This window comes from Vulpes vulpes, chromosome 7 (genome assembly GCF_048418805.1).
Source record: "Vulpes vulpes isolate BD-2025 chromosome 7, VulVul3, whole genome shotgun sequence".
NCBI classification, from domain to species: domain Eukaryota; kingdom Metazoa; phylum Chordata; class Mammalia; order Carnivora; family Canidae; genus Vulpes; species Vulpes vulpes.
In genome coordinates, this window is record NC_132786.1 from 10,182,476 (window position 1) to 10,198,606 (window position 16,131).

Here is a 16,131-nt window from a genome sequence, read left to right on the forward strand (position 1 = left end):
CCTACCTATGTTTCATTACGAGGGCTCAAAGTCACTCTTTTATTTTCCTTTTTATTTTATTTTCATTTCTTCACCTTCCTGTTGGAAGATTTAATAAGAGACCGAAGCTTTAATAAGAGGAGCTGTTACATGTTAAATAGTTGGTATTTTTACTATTTTCTAACTTTCTGGGTAATACCTACCTTTATAAAGTCATCAAGGAACTAGTTTAAGCCAATTCAAAACTTGTAATAATTGGTGGATAATTACGCATTATGGTTTCCTCATAAGGTTCTTGTATGTTGCATTGTTTGTCAATCAACAAAACAAATGATATATCTGGATATCCTATAGGATTTCATATATTTTACACATGCTGTGCTTACAGTGAGTTTTTGTTTCTTCTGCAAATTATTGCTTATTTGAATGTTGGTTGTGCATTACATATCCCAAACAGAATTCAGACATACTTACCTTTAATCTAAAAGAATGGAGAAATGGTACATATAAAACATTTGAAGAGGCCTTTATTTTCTAATAATTTCGATAAGAGATTAAGTTATATAAAAATTTGTATAAAAGTAAAGGAAAATAGTATCTAGGGAGATGTATTCAGCAGATAGATATATCCACGAGGTATTTTTATTAGAGGATGATTCATATAAATTGACAAGTGGACAGATTTCAGAGCATAAATGGGCAAAGGACAGAAAGAGTGAATTCACAGAAGGAGTATTTGTGTGAGGCGTGTATCATGTGAAAGTAAACCTGTGAAAAATGCCCGGTTTTGAAAATTACCAAGGAAATGCACAGTAAAACCATGGTGAGACACCATTTCAGTCACGGAGCTTTTCATAGTAATGTAGCAAGACAACATTAGTATCCACTTTCTTTCTCTCTACAGTGGGCATAATGTATTAGTATTTAACCTCCTGGGGTTGTTTTAAGGATTAACAGAAGATAACAGATGTAAAGGATTCAAAATGGTGCCTGGCATGTTGTAAACTTTCAATGACTATCAGCTGCAATTGTTATATTTTCAATGATGATATAAATCAGTAAACATTTGGAAAGCAGCTGGGCAATTTGACTTACCAAGCTTTGGATTTGGTAATTCCACTTTGGAGAATCTAGGATCCTCCTCCCCAAAGAAATCCAAATAGTGGGGGAAAAAATACATGTGCAAAGATATTTATCAGTGCATTCATAATAGTGAACAATTGTGAGCCCCCTAAATGTTTAGTAATAAGGGAATTAGTAAATTATACATCTATTCATTTATTATTAATTACTTAATTTCATTTTAGTATTTTTTTTAATTCCAGTATACTTAACATACCATGTTATATTAGTTTTAGGCATACAATATAGTGATGCAGCATTTCTATACATTACGCAGTGCCCATCAAGATAAGTGGACTCTTAATCTCCTTCACTTATTTCACCCATCCCCCACCTACCTCTCCTTTGGTAGCTATCGGTTTGTTTTCTATAGTTAAAGAGTCTCTTGTTTGTGTCTTTTTGTTGTTGTTGTTCATCTGTTTTGTTTCTTAAATTCTGCAGGAGTGAAATCATACAGTATTTATCTTCCTCTGACTGACTTATTTCACTTAGCACTATACCCTCTAGCTCCATCTCTGTTGTTGCAAATGGCAAAATTTCATTCTTTTTTATGGCTGAGTAATATTCCATTGTGTATACATACACTGCGTCTTCTTTATCCATTGATCTATTGATGGATACTTGGGTTAAATAGTATCCATAATTTGGCTATTACAAATAACGCTGCTATAAACATAGGGGATGCATGTATCTTCTTGCGTTAGTGTTTTCATGGGGTAAATACCACTAGTGGAATTACTGGATTGTAGGGTAGTTCTATTTTTAATTTTTTGAGGAACCTGAGTGGCTTCACCAGTTTGCATTCCAACCAATAGTGCATGAGAGCTCCTTTTTCTTCACATCCTCACCAACACTTGTTGCTTCTTATGTTTTTTACTTTAACCATTCTGACAGGTGTGAGGTGATATCTCATTGTGGATTTGATTTGCATTTCCCTGATGATGAGTGGTGTTGAGCATCTTTTCATGTGTCTGCTGGCCATCTGGATGTCTTCCTTGGAGAAATGTCTGTTCATGTCTTCTTGCCCATTTTTAATTGGATTATTTGTGGGTTTTTTGGTATTGAGTAGTATCAGTTCTTTATGTATTTCAGATACTAACCCTTTATTGGATATATCACTTGCAAATATCTTTTCCCATTTCATAGATTGCCTTTTTGTTTTGTTGATTGTTTCCTTTGCTGTGCAAAAGGTTTTAACTTTGATATGGTCCCAATAGTTTATTTTTGCTTTTGTTGCCCTTGCCCCGTGAGACATATCTAGAAAAATGCTGGTTTGGCTGATGTCAGAGAAGTTACTGTCTGAGCTCTCTTCTAGGATTTTTATGGTTTCAGGTCTCACATTTAAGTCTTTAATCCATTCTGAATTTATTTTTGTGTGTAGTTTAAGAAAGTGGTCCAGTTTCATTGTTTTGCATGCTGCTGTCCAGTTTTCCCAACACCATTTGCTGAAGAGGCTGTCTTTTTCCCATTGCATATTCTTGCTTCCTTTGTTAAAGATTAGTTGACCTTATAATTGTGGGTTTATTTCCTGGCTCTCTGTTCTGTGCTATTGATCTGTGTGTCTCTTTTTGTGCCAGTACTGTTATGATAACCACAGCTTTGTACTATATCTTGAAACATGGTTTTATGATATCTCCAGTTTTGTTTTTCTTCTTCAAGATTGCTTTGGCTGTTTAGGTTCTTTTGTGGTTCCATACAAATTTTAGGATTAGTTGTTCTAGTACTTTGTTAGGGATTGCATTAAATCTGTAGATGGCTTTGGGTAGTATAGACATCTAGCAATGAATGTCTTTCCATTTGTTTGTGTCATCTTCATTTTTTTCCATCAGTGTTTTATGGTTTTCAGAATACAGGTTATTCACCTCTTTTGGTTAACTTTGTTTTAGGTATTTTATTATTTTTGGTGCAATAGTAAGTGGCATTGTTTTCTTAATTTCTCTGTCTGATACTTCATTATTAGTACATAGAAGTGCAACAGATTTCTGTATATCGATTTTGTATCCTGTGACCTTACTGAATTCATTTATCAGTTCCAGCACTTTTTTGGTGGAGTCTTGAGTTTTCTATATATAGTATCATATCTCTACAAATAGTGAAAGTTTTGCTTCTTCCTTACCAATTTGAATGCCTTTTATTTCTTTTTGTTATAATTGCTGTGGCTTGGACTTCCAGTATTATGTTGAATAAAAGTGGTGAGAGTAGACATCCTTGTTTTGTTTCCCCTGATCTTGGGGGAAATTTTTTCAGTTTTTCACCATTGAGTTTGATGTTACCTGTGGATTTTTCATATTTGGCCTTTATTATGTTGAAATATGTTCCCTCTAAACCTAGTTTGTTGAGGGTTCTTTTTTTTTTTTTAAGATTTTATTTACTCATTCATGAGAGAGAGAGAGAGAGAGAGAGAGGCAGAGACACAGGCAAAGGGAGAAGCAGGCTCCATGCAGGGAGCCCGAAGTGGGACTCTATCCCGGGACTCCAGGATCATGCCCTGGGCCGAAAGCAGGCGCCAAACCACTGAGCCACCCAGGGATCCCGAATGAGGGTTCTTATCATAAGTAGATGTTGTACTTTGTCTAATGCTTTTTCTGCATCTATTGAAATGATCATATTGTTCTTATCTTTTGTTGATGTGATGTATCACATTGATTGATGTGGGAATATTGAATTACCCTTGCATCCTAGGTATAAATCTCACTCGATCGTGGTCAATGTTTTTTTAATGCATCCTTCCTCTTCTGTTTTTTTTTTGAACAGTTTGACCAGAATAGATAATAACTTTTTTAAACGTTTGGTAGAACTTGGGGCACCTGGGTGGCTCAGTCAGTTAAGTGTCTGACTCTTGATTTTAGCTCAGGTCATCATCTCAGGACTGTGGGATTGAGCGCCACATTGGGCTCCATGCTCAGCAGAGTCTGCATGATATTTTCTCTCTCCCTTGGCTTCTGCTCTCTTTCTCTCTAATAAATAAATACATCTTAAAAAGAATAAATGTTTGGTAGAATTCATCTTTGAAGCCATATGGTTCTGGACTTCTGTCTCTTGGGAGCTTTTTTGATTACTGATTCAATTTCATCACTGGTAATTGGTGTGTTCAAATTTTCTATTTCTTCCTGATTCAGTTTTGGGAGGTTGTATGTTTCTAAGAATTTATCCATTTCTTCTAGATTGTCCAATTTGTTGGCATATAATTTTTCATAATATTCTCTTATAATCTTTTGTATTTCTGTGGTGGTTGTTGTTATTTTTCCCCTTTCATTTCTGATTTTGTTTATTTGAGTCTTTTTTTCTTTTTCGATGAGTCGGGCTAAAGGTTTATCAATTTTGTTAGCTATTTCAAAGAACCAGCTCCTGGTTTCTATTGATCTATTCTATTGTTTTTTTAGTTTCTATTTCATTCATTTGTTCTCTAATATTTTTAAATTTCTTCTTTCTACTGGTTTTAGGTTTTGTTTGTTCTTTTTTCTCTAGCTCCTTTGGGTGTAAGGTTAAGTTGTTTGAGATTTTTCTTTCTTCTTGATAGGCCTGTATTGCAATAAACTTCCCTCTTAGATCAGCTTTTGCTGCACCCCAAAGATTTTGGGCAATTGTGTTTGTTTTCATTTGTGTCCATGTGTTCTTTGATTTCCTCTTTGATTTCTTGGTCAACCCATTCATTATTTAGAAGTATGTTATTTAACCTCCGTGTATTTGTGATCTTTCCATATTTTTTCTTGTGGTTGATTTCTAGTTTCATAGTGCTATGATCAGAAGAGATGCATGATAGGACTTCAGTCTTTTTTAATTTGTTGAGATTTGTTTTGTGGCCTAACATGATCTATTCTGGAAAATGCTCCATGTACACTTGAGAAGAATGTGTATTCTGGTGTTTTAGGATGGAATGTTTTGAATATATCTGTTAGATCCAAGTGGTCCATTGTGTCATTCAGAGCTATTGTGTCCTTATTGATTTTCTGTTTGGATGATTTATCCACTGATGTAAGGGGGATGTTTAAGCTCCCTACTATCATTTCATTGCTATCAATATTTGTATGTATTTGTTAATAACTGCTTTCTGTATTTGGGTGCTCTTATGTTGGTTGCATAAATATTTACAATTGTTATATCTTCTTTTTGGATTGTTACCTTTATAACTATGTAGTGTCTTTGTCTTTTGTTACAGTCTTTGTTTTAAAGTCTATTTTGTCTGATATAAGTATTGCTATCCTGGCTTTCTTTTTCATTTCCATTTGCATGATAAATATTTTTTCATTTCTTCACTTTCAATCTGCATGAGTCTTAGGTCTGAAATGAGTCTCTAGCTTTTTTTATCTACTGTGTCACCCTGTATCTTTTGATTGGTGCATTTAGTTCATTTATATTCAGAATAATTATTGATAGGTATGTCATTTTGTTGCTTGTTTTATGGTTGTTTTTTGTAGTTCTCCTCTATTCCCTTCTCTTGCTCTTAACTTAGTGATATATTTGAATTCTTTTCTCTGTATTTGTTGCTGTTCTATTACTAGTTTTTCCTTGTGGTTACCATTATGTTTGTATATAACATGTTATGCATATTGCAGTCTGTGTTAAATGGATGGCTCCTTAAGTTTGAACCCATTATAAAAGCACTGAGTTTTAACTCCTCACCCTCCCATGTTTTAGGTATATGGTCTCATATTTTATATCGTTTTGTTTTGTGAATCCTTTGACTGATTGTTTTATATATATATGTAAATTATATAAAATATATAAATATATAAAAATATAAAATTATGTATAAAATATATAAATTATTATATAATATAAAGTATATAAAATATATATATATTTGTATGCTTTTATGCTTCCTACTTTTCTTCTTCTTGCTTATGATCTCTTGTTTCTACTCAGAGTCCCCTTTAACATTTCTTGTAAAACGAGTGGTAATGAATTCCTTTAACTTTTGTTTGTCTAGGAGATTCCTTTTATCTCTCTCTATTGGGAATGATAGTTTTGCTGCATAGAGTATTCTTGATTGCAGGTTTTTTCTTTTAGCACTTTGCTTATATCATGTCACACTCCCTTCTGGCCTGTAAAGTTTCTGCTGAAAAATGCACTGATTGCCTTATGGTGCTTCCTTTGTATACAACTCTTTTCTTTTCTCTTGCTGTTTTTAAAACTCTGTTTATCACTACTTTTTGCCATTTTAATTACTATGTGTTTTGTTATGAATTTCCTTGGGTTAATTTTGTTGGGGGCTCTCTGTGCCTCCAAGATCTGGATTTCTTTTTCCTTCTGCAGATTTGGGAAGTTTTCAGCTATTATTTCAAGTAAATTTCCTGCCCTCTTTTCTCTCTCTTCTTCTGGGATCCTTATAATGCAAATGTTGTACTTGATGGTGTTGCTGAGTTCCCTTAATCTATCTCATTTTTCATTATTCTTTTTTTCATTCTCTTTCTTTCATTTGGGACATATTTCCCTGTCTCTTTATTTTGTAAGTCTCTGTGTCTGTTTCTGTGTGTTAGGAAAGTCAGCCATATCTCCTGCTCTTGACCTTATGAAGAAGAGGTCCTATAGTGTTCTGCAGTGCAATGTCCCTGTTCACCAGAACCTGGTGCTTAAGTGATATCTCCTGTGTGTGTTGCATGCACCCTACTATTGTGGCTGTACAGTTGTCTTTGATGGCTCTATTTGCCTGTTGTGGGCAGGGGTTGGTCCCTTGTTTTTAGTGGGCCACTCTGGGGTCATGTTGGGCTTGTTTTGAGTCAGACCAGGTGTTTGCCAGAGATACAGTAGCACTGAACTGCAGGGTACTTTCCTTTTGTTGTCCCCTGAGAAGCTTTCATTGATTGGCAGGGCTTATAGTCACACCAGATGTTTGCCAACACACCAGTTGGACGGGTGTGTGTGGTTACCTTCCTCTTACCTCAGCGCAGGAATCACTTTTTGAGTGGTGCTGACCCCCGTCATGGCTGCTTGCACTCTGTCATGCTTATGACAGCTCTTTGGATGGATCCTGCCGAGGGTGGAGGGAGCCTGTTTACAGAAGAATGGAGGAACAGGGTGCCCCTTGTTAGCAGGGCTTCTCAGTTCTGCCCTGGGAGGAACCTGGAGCTTCTTTGGAGATATGCTGAGGGCAGGTTGGAGGGGCTGGGCCCACAGGAGTGAGTGGGGGCAGAGTGCACTTATAGCAAACTAGGTGGAGAGTATTTGTGCTGCACTGGTTCCTGCAGGTGTCACCTATACGTAGTCAGGGGGTGCTGGGCAGGGAAATGGCATCTCTGTACCCAGGCATTTTTCAAACTGATGCTTCTATACTGTCTCAAGTGGGAACTCAGTTTCTTCTCACCCCCTGGCTTCCAGAGTTAAGCCTATTCATTTTCAAAGTTCTAGGTGTTAAACCCCACTGTTTATAAGAATTCATGAAGTTGAGCCCCTCTAGTTTTCAAAGCCAAATGATGGGGGATTTGTTTTCCCAGTGCAGGTCTTCTATGCCTGGGGTGTCTGGGGTGGGGTCTCCTCCTCTCCCTTCTCTATGCTGGCAGTGACCTTCCCTCTTGAGGGCTGTCTGGAAGATGTGTTTGGTTCTTGACCATGTCTCTGCCCTTCCTGCCCTTTCTCATGTGACTTCTTCTCTGTGTTTAGCTATGGAGAGTCTGTTCTGCCAATCTTCAGGTCATTTCCTAGTTATTTACACTAATGTGGGTGTTATCTAGCTGTATCTGTGGGATGGAGTGAGCTTAAGGTCCTACTTCACCCTCTTCTCTGGAAGACCCCAATTGTCCAGCTATTTAAAATGAAGAGCTCAGGGACACCTGGGTAGCTCAGTGGTTGAGTGTCTGCCTTTGGCTCAGGTCATGATCCTGGGGTCATGGGATCGAGTCCCGCATCGGGTTCCCTGCAGGGAGCCTGCTTTTCCCTCTGCCTGTGTCTCTGCCTCTCTCTGTGTCTCTCATGAATAAATAAATAAAATCTTTAAGAAATAATAAAATGAAGAGCTCAGAAAGAATCAGAAAAAGAGGATTTAGGATTTACCAATTGCCTCTTCCTTTTATGGTACTTGACCTATTTTATCTCTTTCAATTCTTGAAATAACATCATGGAGTTGATTTTTTATCCCCATTTGAGAATTGAGGCATCAAGGCTCGGTGGGAGTTGTAGCCGACTGCCCAAGGTCACAATGGCAGGGCTGGAGTGCAAACCCATGTTTCCTGGGTGTGATGCCCCACTTGAATCAGGGAGAAAGCCTGTGTTCTATCATTATGTAAACAAAGCAAGGTGCAGAATTGTGTCTGAATTATGATTCCAACTACCACAGTAGTTTTAACACTGTGGTATGCTTTTCTGTCTATGCACTTGTTTGCACCTTGGTAAATGCTGGGGAACAGTGTGCTGCATTTTTATTCTTTGCAGGATTTGCTCAAACAATGTATATTGAGCAAAGAGTACTGATGGTCCCAATAATTTTAATGACTATTATAAAACTTCAGTAACTGGCAAGAGCTTCTGCATAGTGTATTGCTCTGATAGGAACCTGGCAGGTTTTTTCTGACCTTTAGTTTTTAGATATCCAAATAAAACTGTAGTATTCCTTATTTTTTTTTAATGTATTTGGTTAATGGAGTCTATTAATTTGACAAGTTGAGTAGGAGAGGATTGGAAGATGGAGAGGGCTACCTTTCCTACCTCTGTGAAATCTTTGAACCTTGTAGGACTGGTCTAAACAGCACAGGTGAATTTGATGATTCTCGGCCCTTTTGGAAACAAGTATTTTATTTCACAGTGCTTAAAGATCACTTTTTTCTCCCTTAATCTATGGAATAGGGATAGGGATATATACCATATATATATATGAATATATACCAAAAGTTGATAGAGGAGGAAAATATGTCATTTATACCCCAGCCTTCATAGCTGTCCAATGCTATAGTGTGTCCAAGTGTGGAGAATGAGCTTGAGAGAGATTCCTGGCTTTGCCATCAGTATACCTCACTGAGGAAGCTGTGGGTGTGTGGCTTAAAGTTTTAATAATGACATAGCTAAATTATGGGAAACATGTAGTTAAAAATAAATGGACTTAAACATTCTGAAATATTTCTTTGATTTATGCCACATACCTTTTTTTTTTAAAAAATGCATATTGTATTTTATCTCCTTCTAAGTCTCAAAGCCAGAGCAAGAAGGAGCCAGGTTTTACCTTCTTTACACCTCCAAAACCTTCCTCTCCTTTCTCCCCAGTAAGTAAGATCATCCTTACATGTAACCTCTATAGAAATGAATGGAAGGACCCTCTGTTATAGCCTTTATTCCCCATCCTTTGATGTCTAGCCAGGAAAATAAGAACATCACTGTTAGCCATTGTATTAAATGGAAATAAATGGAAATAAAAGCCCATGAACCAAGAAGCCCAAGGTCTGTTTCTCGTAGGAAATGACATTCTCTGGAGATAGAATTGGTGCCATAGTTGAACAGTGCTTATATCCCTTGTCCCTAAGGGAGAACTGTGGTCAGAACCGAAGTGTCTTGGGTGCCTGGATGGCTCAATCTGTTAAGCATCTGACTTTTGGTTTTGGCTCAGGTCATGATCTCAGGATTGCTGGGCATGGAGCCTGCTTGAGATTCTTTTTCCCTCTCCTTCTACTATCTGTCTCAAATAAATAAATAAATCTTAAAAAAAAAAAAAAAAAAAGAAGAAGAAGAACCAAAGTGTCTTGCCAGGTAGCCTCACTTCCTTGCAAGTGTTGACCAGGCTGCCCCACTATGTTCCTTCAGGTTCCCAGATTCAGCATCTGACACAGGTGGGAATTGCAAGCAGAATTGGAGCCCAACCAGCGGAAATCCCACCAACCAGAGGCGGCCAGTATGGAGGACCTGGCTGGACTTCATATGGGGATGATGAAGCTGGCCGTAGAGAATCTGTAAGTATTTGTGTTTGGGTCATCACTGAAAATTCAGATGTAATCACTTAATTCAGCTGCTTCTGCTTTGAGGACCGCTTTTTAAAGCCTACATAAGTAAAAGTTCTAATAACCTCTCTCACTTTTTTCTCCGTGAATGTATTTTTGCTTGCAGTTTTCAGATAGTAAATTCCCACCCACCTGGAGTGGTAGAATAATTGCACTGAACTTTTGGAAAGTGTATAATTTTTCCTGAGGCAGATTTCGGGCTTAAAGTAGTGATTTTTTTTGGAAGTAACCTTTTAAAGAAAATACTAAAAGTGATACTCATTACAGAAAATCTGGACAGAGACCTCTAAGTAACAGCTACTTTAAATTTTTTTTCCATTTTTTTATATTGTGATAAAACACACATAATATTTGCCATGTTAACCGTTTTTAAGTATACAGTTCAGTGGTTTTAAATACATTCATGATGTTACGCAACCATCCCCACCTTCCATCTCCCTAGTATTTTTCATCTTGTAAAATGGAAAGTCTGTGCTAGTTAAACACTAAGTGTCACGTGCCCTTCCCCCCAGAACCAGGCAACTTTGTTCTTCTTTCTGGCTCCATGATTTTGACTTTCAAGTAGTGAATTTGAACCTGTAGGTGACTAAAATCTGGACTTGATCTTTGGCATTATTGCTGTGTAAATATGCATGAGCTTACATACCTACTCGCTCACTGTTTATGCTTTGTTGTGGGTTTATCCACATCATTTATGTTATGACCCCCACAAGGTGCTTCTGCCACAAGCTCACAGTTTGGGTTCCAAGGCACAGAGTTTCTTTTAGTATCTTCTCATTACTTTGATCACTCTTTTATAGGAACAGAATCAGTGTGGGCACAGGTCATTTCCACAAATGCTTTTCTTTGTTTTTCTCAAGAATTTTATATGCATTTACATGTTTTTCCAGCAGAAACACTAAATTCTTTTCATGACCGGAGGCTTCTACTACTCAGTGAAAGAAAATTAACTTTAGAATATAATTTTCCTCTAATAGATACATTTTTATACTTAGGATTTCAGGTATCTGCTTTATACTTGTTGACCTTTTTCTGCCTTCATCGTGCCCAACTTATTTTCATGAGGTGTTTTGGGTTTTCCTATTAAATCCGGTGTTCACACTGCCTCTTTATCACTATTTGGAAGCATGAAATGTAGAAATATTCTAGGGCTTGAATGCCATGTTTACCATGAGGCTTACTTTTAGCATAAGTGAAACCACGGATTTAGTTTTCATGCATGTATTTAAAGAGAGATTTTTTTTTCACTGAAAAGATAGGGAAAAAATCATTGAAAAGTACAATAATTCTGGTCAAATGGATGCCCAATTAACTTATATTAGGCAAATATAAGCAAAACTATTATATGTTCCAGTGGAGATAAAAGGCTTTGCAGAACAGTCAGTAGATGCCCAGATAAATAAAATGGAGAATGATTTTGTGACATTGTTGATGTTCTTTGGGTCCCATGTGTTTCGCCTGCACAGTCTCCCAGGGCTTGAGCCCCAGAGCAGAAGCAGTTCTTGTCTGTCTGCTTATCTCTTCCAGCTCTCAGATACCATCATTTGACCTGTCACCTCCACAGGGCACCCCAACGCTCCAGGTCCCTTCCTCTTCTCCCAGTGGGCCACTTACTTCCACACACATAGGCACAGAGAATTGGCCAACTTCATCATTCTTTCTGTCTGCCTTGAAGCAAGTATTTATTAGGACCTGTTAAGTTCAGGGTGTCTTTACTATATTGCTCTCGCTCCCACAGTTCTTCCACGGTTTCTATATTCCATCCTGGGGGCCTCATTGGCAGGTCCAGTTCAGTGGGGGGGGTGGCCAGAAGTAGTCCTGAGATGGTGCCCACCACCAGTTGGAATGGGTTTTCCCTCCTGTTCTTACTTGGGAAGTACAGTAACGTTTTCCATGGTTTTTCAGACGCATGTGCTTGGACATCAAGAGTATTCTTCACCGCTGTTCCAGGTGCCAAGGACTTCAGGCAGGGAGCCCTCTGCTCCTCCCGGAAACCTCCCGCACAGGGGGCTGCCCAGTGCAGGGCTGACTTACACCACCAGCTCCACAGAAGACCTCCAACCCGGCCACTCTTCGGCTTCACTCATCAAAGCAATCCGAGAGGAGCTGCTCCGGCTTTCCCAGAAACAGACCGCCGTGCAGAACTTCCACAGCTGATCGGCCTCACCTTGCAAATTTGCCAAGTATCTGCTTCCTGTGGAAGCAAGACTAAATGGAAATCAACCAAGTGGGTGTTTGTAAGAGAACGCACATCTCCTGGGCTAGGTGCCCATGTAAGGGAGCAAGGTGCAATTTTAGAGGATGCCATAGTCATGTGACAGGTCATGATGCTTTCAATAAGTTGGCAGTTTTTTGACCACTTGGGTTTCTGTCGAAATTTATGTACTTTTGGCCAAAAGCCAGCAGCACTTCGTGAAGGCAAACCACAAACCGAAACTAACAAAAATCACTAAATTAGTCTCCTTTTTAAAGGTAAAAGATGGAAATGTGTAGATGGCATAGGGATTAATGGAATCCAGCATTTCTGTGGGAAGATGTGTTTCAGCCTGGTTTGTATGATGAACTTGCTGCTTAGTTTTCTGAGAAAAGAGATTTGAAGACATTTTATTAACGGCTTGATTTCCCTCTTTTTCTCCATAGGAACTTATTTTAATAATCACATTAACAACAAAAATACTAAGACTGTTTGGGAATTTTAAAAAGCTACTAGTGAGAAACCAAATGATAGATTGTAGAGCCTGATGATTCCAAAAGAAGCCATCATCTGCATTTTTTCCTTCTACTTCTGGTGCTATAGCTCCGAGGGCCCCTTCACCTTTATGTCTGTGAAATGCAACTTTGGCTTTTTCAATGGAAGAATATGTTGAAGATTTCATTTTGTCGTAGAAAGAAAGAAAGAAAGAAAGGAAAAAAGAAAGAACAAATGAATGAACCTCCCAAATGGGGGGCTCCAGGGGAAAGCTTAATATTTATTTGGTTATTAAAAAATACATATTGGAGTTTAGATTTACATTCTTAATTATATTTGCTGTTATTAATTGGGCGCATGCAACTACAGACAGCATCCCATTTCAGTGCATGCCATTATTAAGATCAGTCCTATAGAAGGAGGCTTTCAGGAGGTCCTTACTAAGCCTTGCACTTGGCTGATGAGTTGCTCAAAAATTATGTTTGAATGAGAAATCTTACATGAGCAAAAGTTATTTATAAAAACCACCAGGGCCAACAAATTGTTATTCATGAGTACATTTCTAATAATCACCTTCTCTGTGTTCAAGACCTGAAAATGAAAAAGAGTTCAGTCCAGCCTCTGTAATACATCAAGAAATGTAAAGAAGAGCTTTGAGGACCACAAGGGAAAGGAGAGAGTTGCTTCTGATTTCTGATTTTATTGTGCATGACCACTGGGTGACTCTTAAAACCATCTTATGCACTTGGGGCCTGACAGAGGGTATCATCTTGTCTTGAGATTCACTCCTGAAGTCAGCATTTCCTTACTTCCCAAGTTAAAGAATATAATAACAAGGGCCTTTCTGTTTTATGATACCTAGTGAAGCTCAGAAGAAAAACAGATAATGGGGTTTCTACTATGAATCCTTTCTTGTTAGGCCCACTAATACTTTTAATTAACAATTCAGGGCTCTGACAAGTCAAAATCTGTATTGAATTCTAAGAACCCCGTAACAGCTAAAATAGGTTTCCATAGGGTAATTGTTGGGGACCAGAATCATGTTTTAGCACTTCTTCAATGAAGCCTGTCAGTCTTCTGTTACAGGCAGTGTTGGTTCTGAGCAGTTAAATGTAGCCTCTTTTTATCTGTGCCCTCTGAAAGAGGGGAGGGATGCAGGAGAGTAAGTCTTTCATGGATGTGAAAGGAATGGAAATCTCTTTTCAGGCAGTCCTCGCAGGCTCCAAGGACTGTGGGAGATAAGACCACTTTCTGAACTTGATTTCTTATCTCTTGGTCTTGGTTTAATATCAGACTCTCCCCAAAGTGGAGGATTATCTTTGCATGTCACTCAAAAATACCAGGTTTCCTGAATATGTTAAGAATTTCAGATACCCAAGCAGAATCTCATTGTGGACACCTTACAGTGAATTCAGATCTTGTGACAGCAAGTGGAATAAATGCAGGCCCCTCCTCCCATTCTGCTCAGTCTCATGTTTTGCACGCTGTGTACTAAGAATGGTTACTTCCTCTATACATTGCAGAAATGGGCATCTCTTTTCCAGAGGGCTGTGGTAGTGATTTTGATGCCTTTCAGACTAGCATGAAAGGGTTCAACCTGTATTGTTAAGCTTAGAATTGATAGGCTTTTCAACGAATGTCATGACCAAAGATAGCATATGATAACCAGTGATGTGTGGTGTGGTGTGAGCAGGCTCATGGGATCACCAGCACTCTTGTGTTGATTATAAAGCACACTCTGCACTTGTTTTCTCTAAATACCTGCAGCAGTTTTACCTGTCACCAACTTGGGAGAGACTGTCATGGGGAGCACCACACCCAGATGGGTCTTTGAACACTCAGTTAACGTGATCTATTTAAAAGAAAGGTCCTCATGTTTATCATGTATGCCTTTGGAGTTCCATTAACTGAAGCACCCTAAAGTGAAAAGTTTTGTGTGTATTCTCTTTTCCTAGTTTAAAATTTGGTGATAATAATGCAGATTATAAAGTTGAGTCAGAATTTCAGAGAAGGTTAGAGATCGTTTTCAGAGTCTGCTTTGTCACTAGCTTGCTACATCAGGTACCTTCCTGAACATGTTTCTCCCCATCAGCCAAATGAGGACAGAGACTCTCTTTGTCTACCTCCCAGAATTTCTTCTTTCAAGATTCAGATGTGATCTTATGAGCAAATAACCCTTGAGGAGGGTGCGCAAAGCTTGGTGAAATGTAAAATGTTATCTGTATGATTGCACTGGAATTAGTCTGATATGCTGTGATCCACCAGTGAGTGACTTTGCATGGAGGTAACCAGAGCAAAATTAAGGGTTTCATGTGACTCCTCCCTCTTTCCCAATTTGCTTGAAATTCACATTCTTCATCCTTAACTTTAAAACAGCATTTATCAAACATCTTTCTGCACCTGACTTTTTGCCGTTTCTAGCACCAAAAAGTCAACGTGAGCCCTGTCTCCTAGAGCTTAGAATCTAAGACAGCACGGCTGGATATAAAAGACAGAAGCTACAGATACATTATATGGTGTGAACATCAATAAGATTTACTGAAAAAAAAAAAAAGATTTACTGAAAATACACAGGTGCATTGGGTACTCAGAAGAAGGGAAGTTGCACATTTGGAAACCATGGGCTCCTGGGGAGAAGCCCACTTCAGAAGCTACTATAATGAAGATGGGGGAGCTGGTGAGATGGCAAGGGAAGAGCTGGGGGTGAGTCTAGGTAAGGATGGAAAAGTGGGCAAAGCTGTCTTTGAAAATGAACTTGATCCAGTGCAATATGGAAAAAGAATCCCAAACTGCACTGTTTAGGGAGTGCAAGAGGAGGAAAAGGAGCTGTGAGGATGTGTTCACAATAATACGGCAAGAGTTTGTGAAGAAAGTCTGCACAGCAGGAGATCCAGTCTGAAGGAGGGAAGAGCAGGATACCAAGAACTGCTGGAGGATCAATTGTAAAGTATGAAAATATAGTAAGAATTCCACCAAGGTTTTACTGTGTAGGGCAGCTCTCTGTGGTCAGCCATTCAAACACATTAAATCCTTTGTGGAGCATAGTAGGTTATAAATAAACATGTTCCACTTCTTTGTAGCTGTCTATACAGTTTTCTCCAAATTTTATTTAACTTTAGAATATGTTTTGAAAAAAAAATAAAAAAAAATAGAGTATGTTTTGATTTTGGGGGGACATGGCTTTTGAGCAGCAGACTGAGCGGGTTTTGCCAACCGGATTTTTCAGGACATGAGGCCTGTGATGCAAAGCACAGGTGAAGGTGCACCTGAAGGCTTTGGGCCAAAACAGGTAATTTTGTGCTTTTATGAGCCTCCCATTTAACTGTGTACAGGGTCAGTGTTTACTGCATTGTACTTCTTCATGCTCCAGTGGCAACCCAGTCACTTGGACACTGATTTGCATTTGCAGTAATCCATGTT

The 16,131-nt window shown here is 38.4% G+C and overlaps 1 protein-coding gene across 1 annotated transcript in view; it reads left to right on the plus strand.

The window, feature by feature from the left end:
* KIAA1549 (KIAA1549 ortholog) overlaps window positions 1–15,208 on the plus strand; it is a 138,333-nt gene extending 123,125 nt beyond the window's left edge. Inside the window, exons 19-20 of the mRNA XM_072762919.1 lie at window positions 9,829–9,974; window positions 11,928–15,208. Of these exons, the coding sequence (XP_072619020.1) occupies window positions 9,829–9,974; window positions 11,928–12,179 (398 nt within the window). The 3' untranslated portion in view covers window positions 12,180–15,208. The remainder of the gene's footprint in view (window positions 1–9,828; window positions 9,975–11,927) is intronic.
* Window positions 15,209–16,131: the final 923 nt, after the last annotated feature.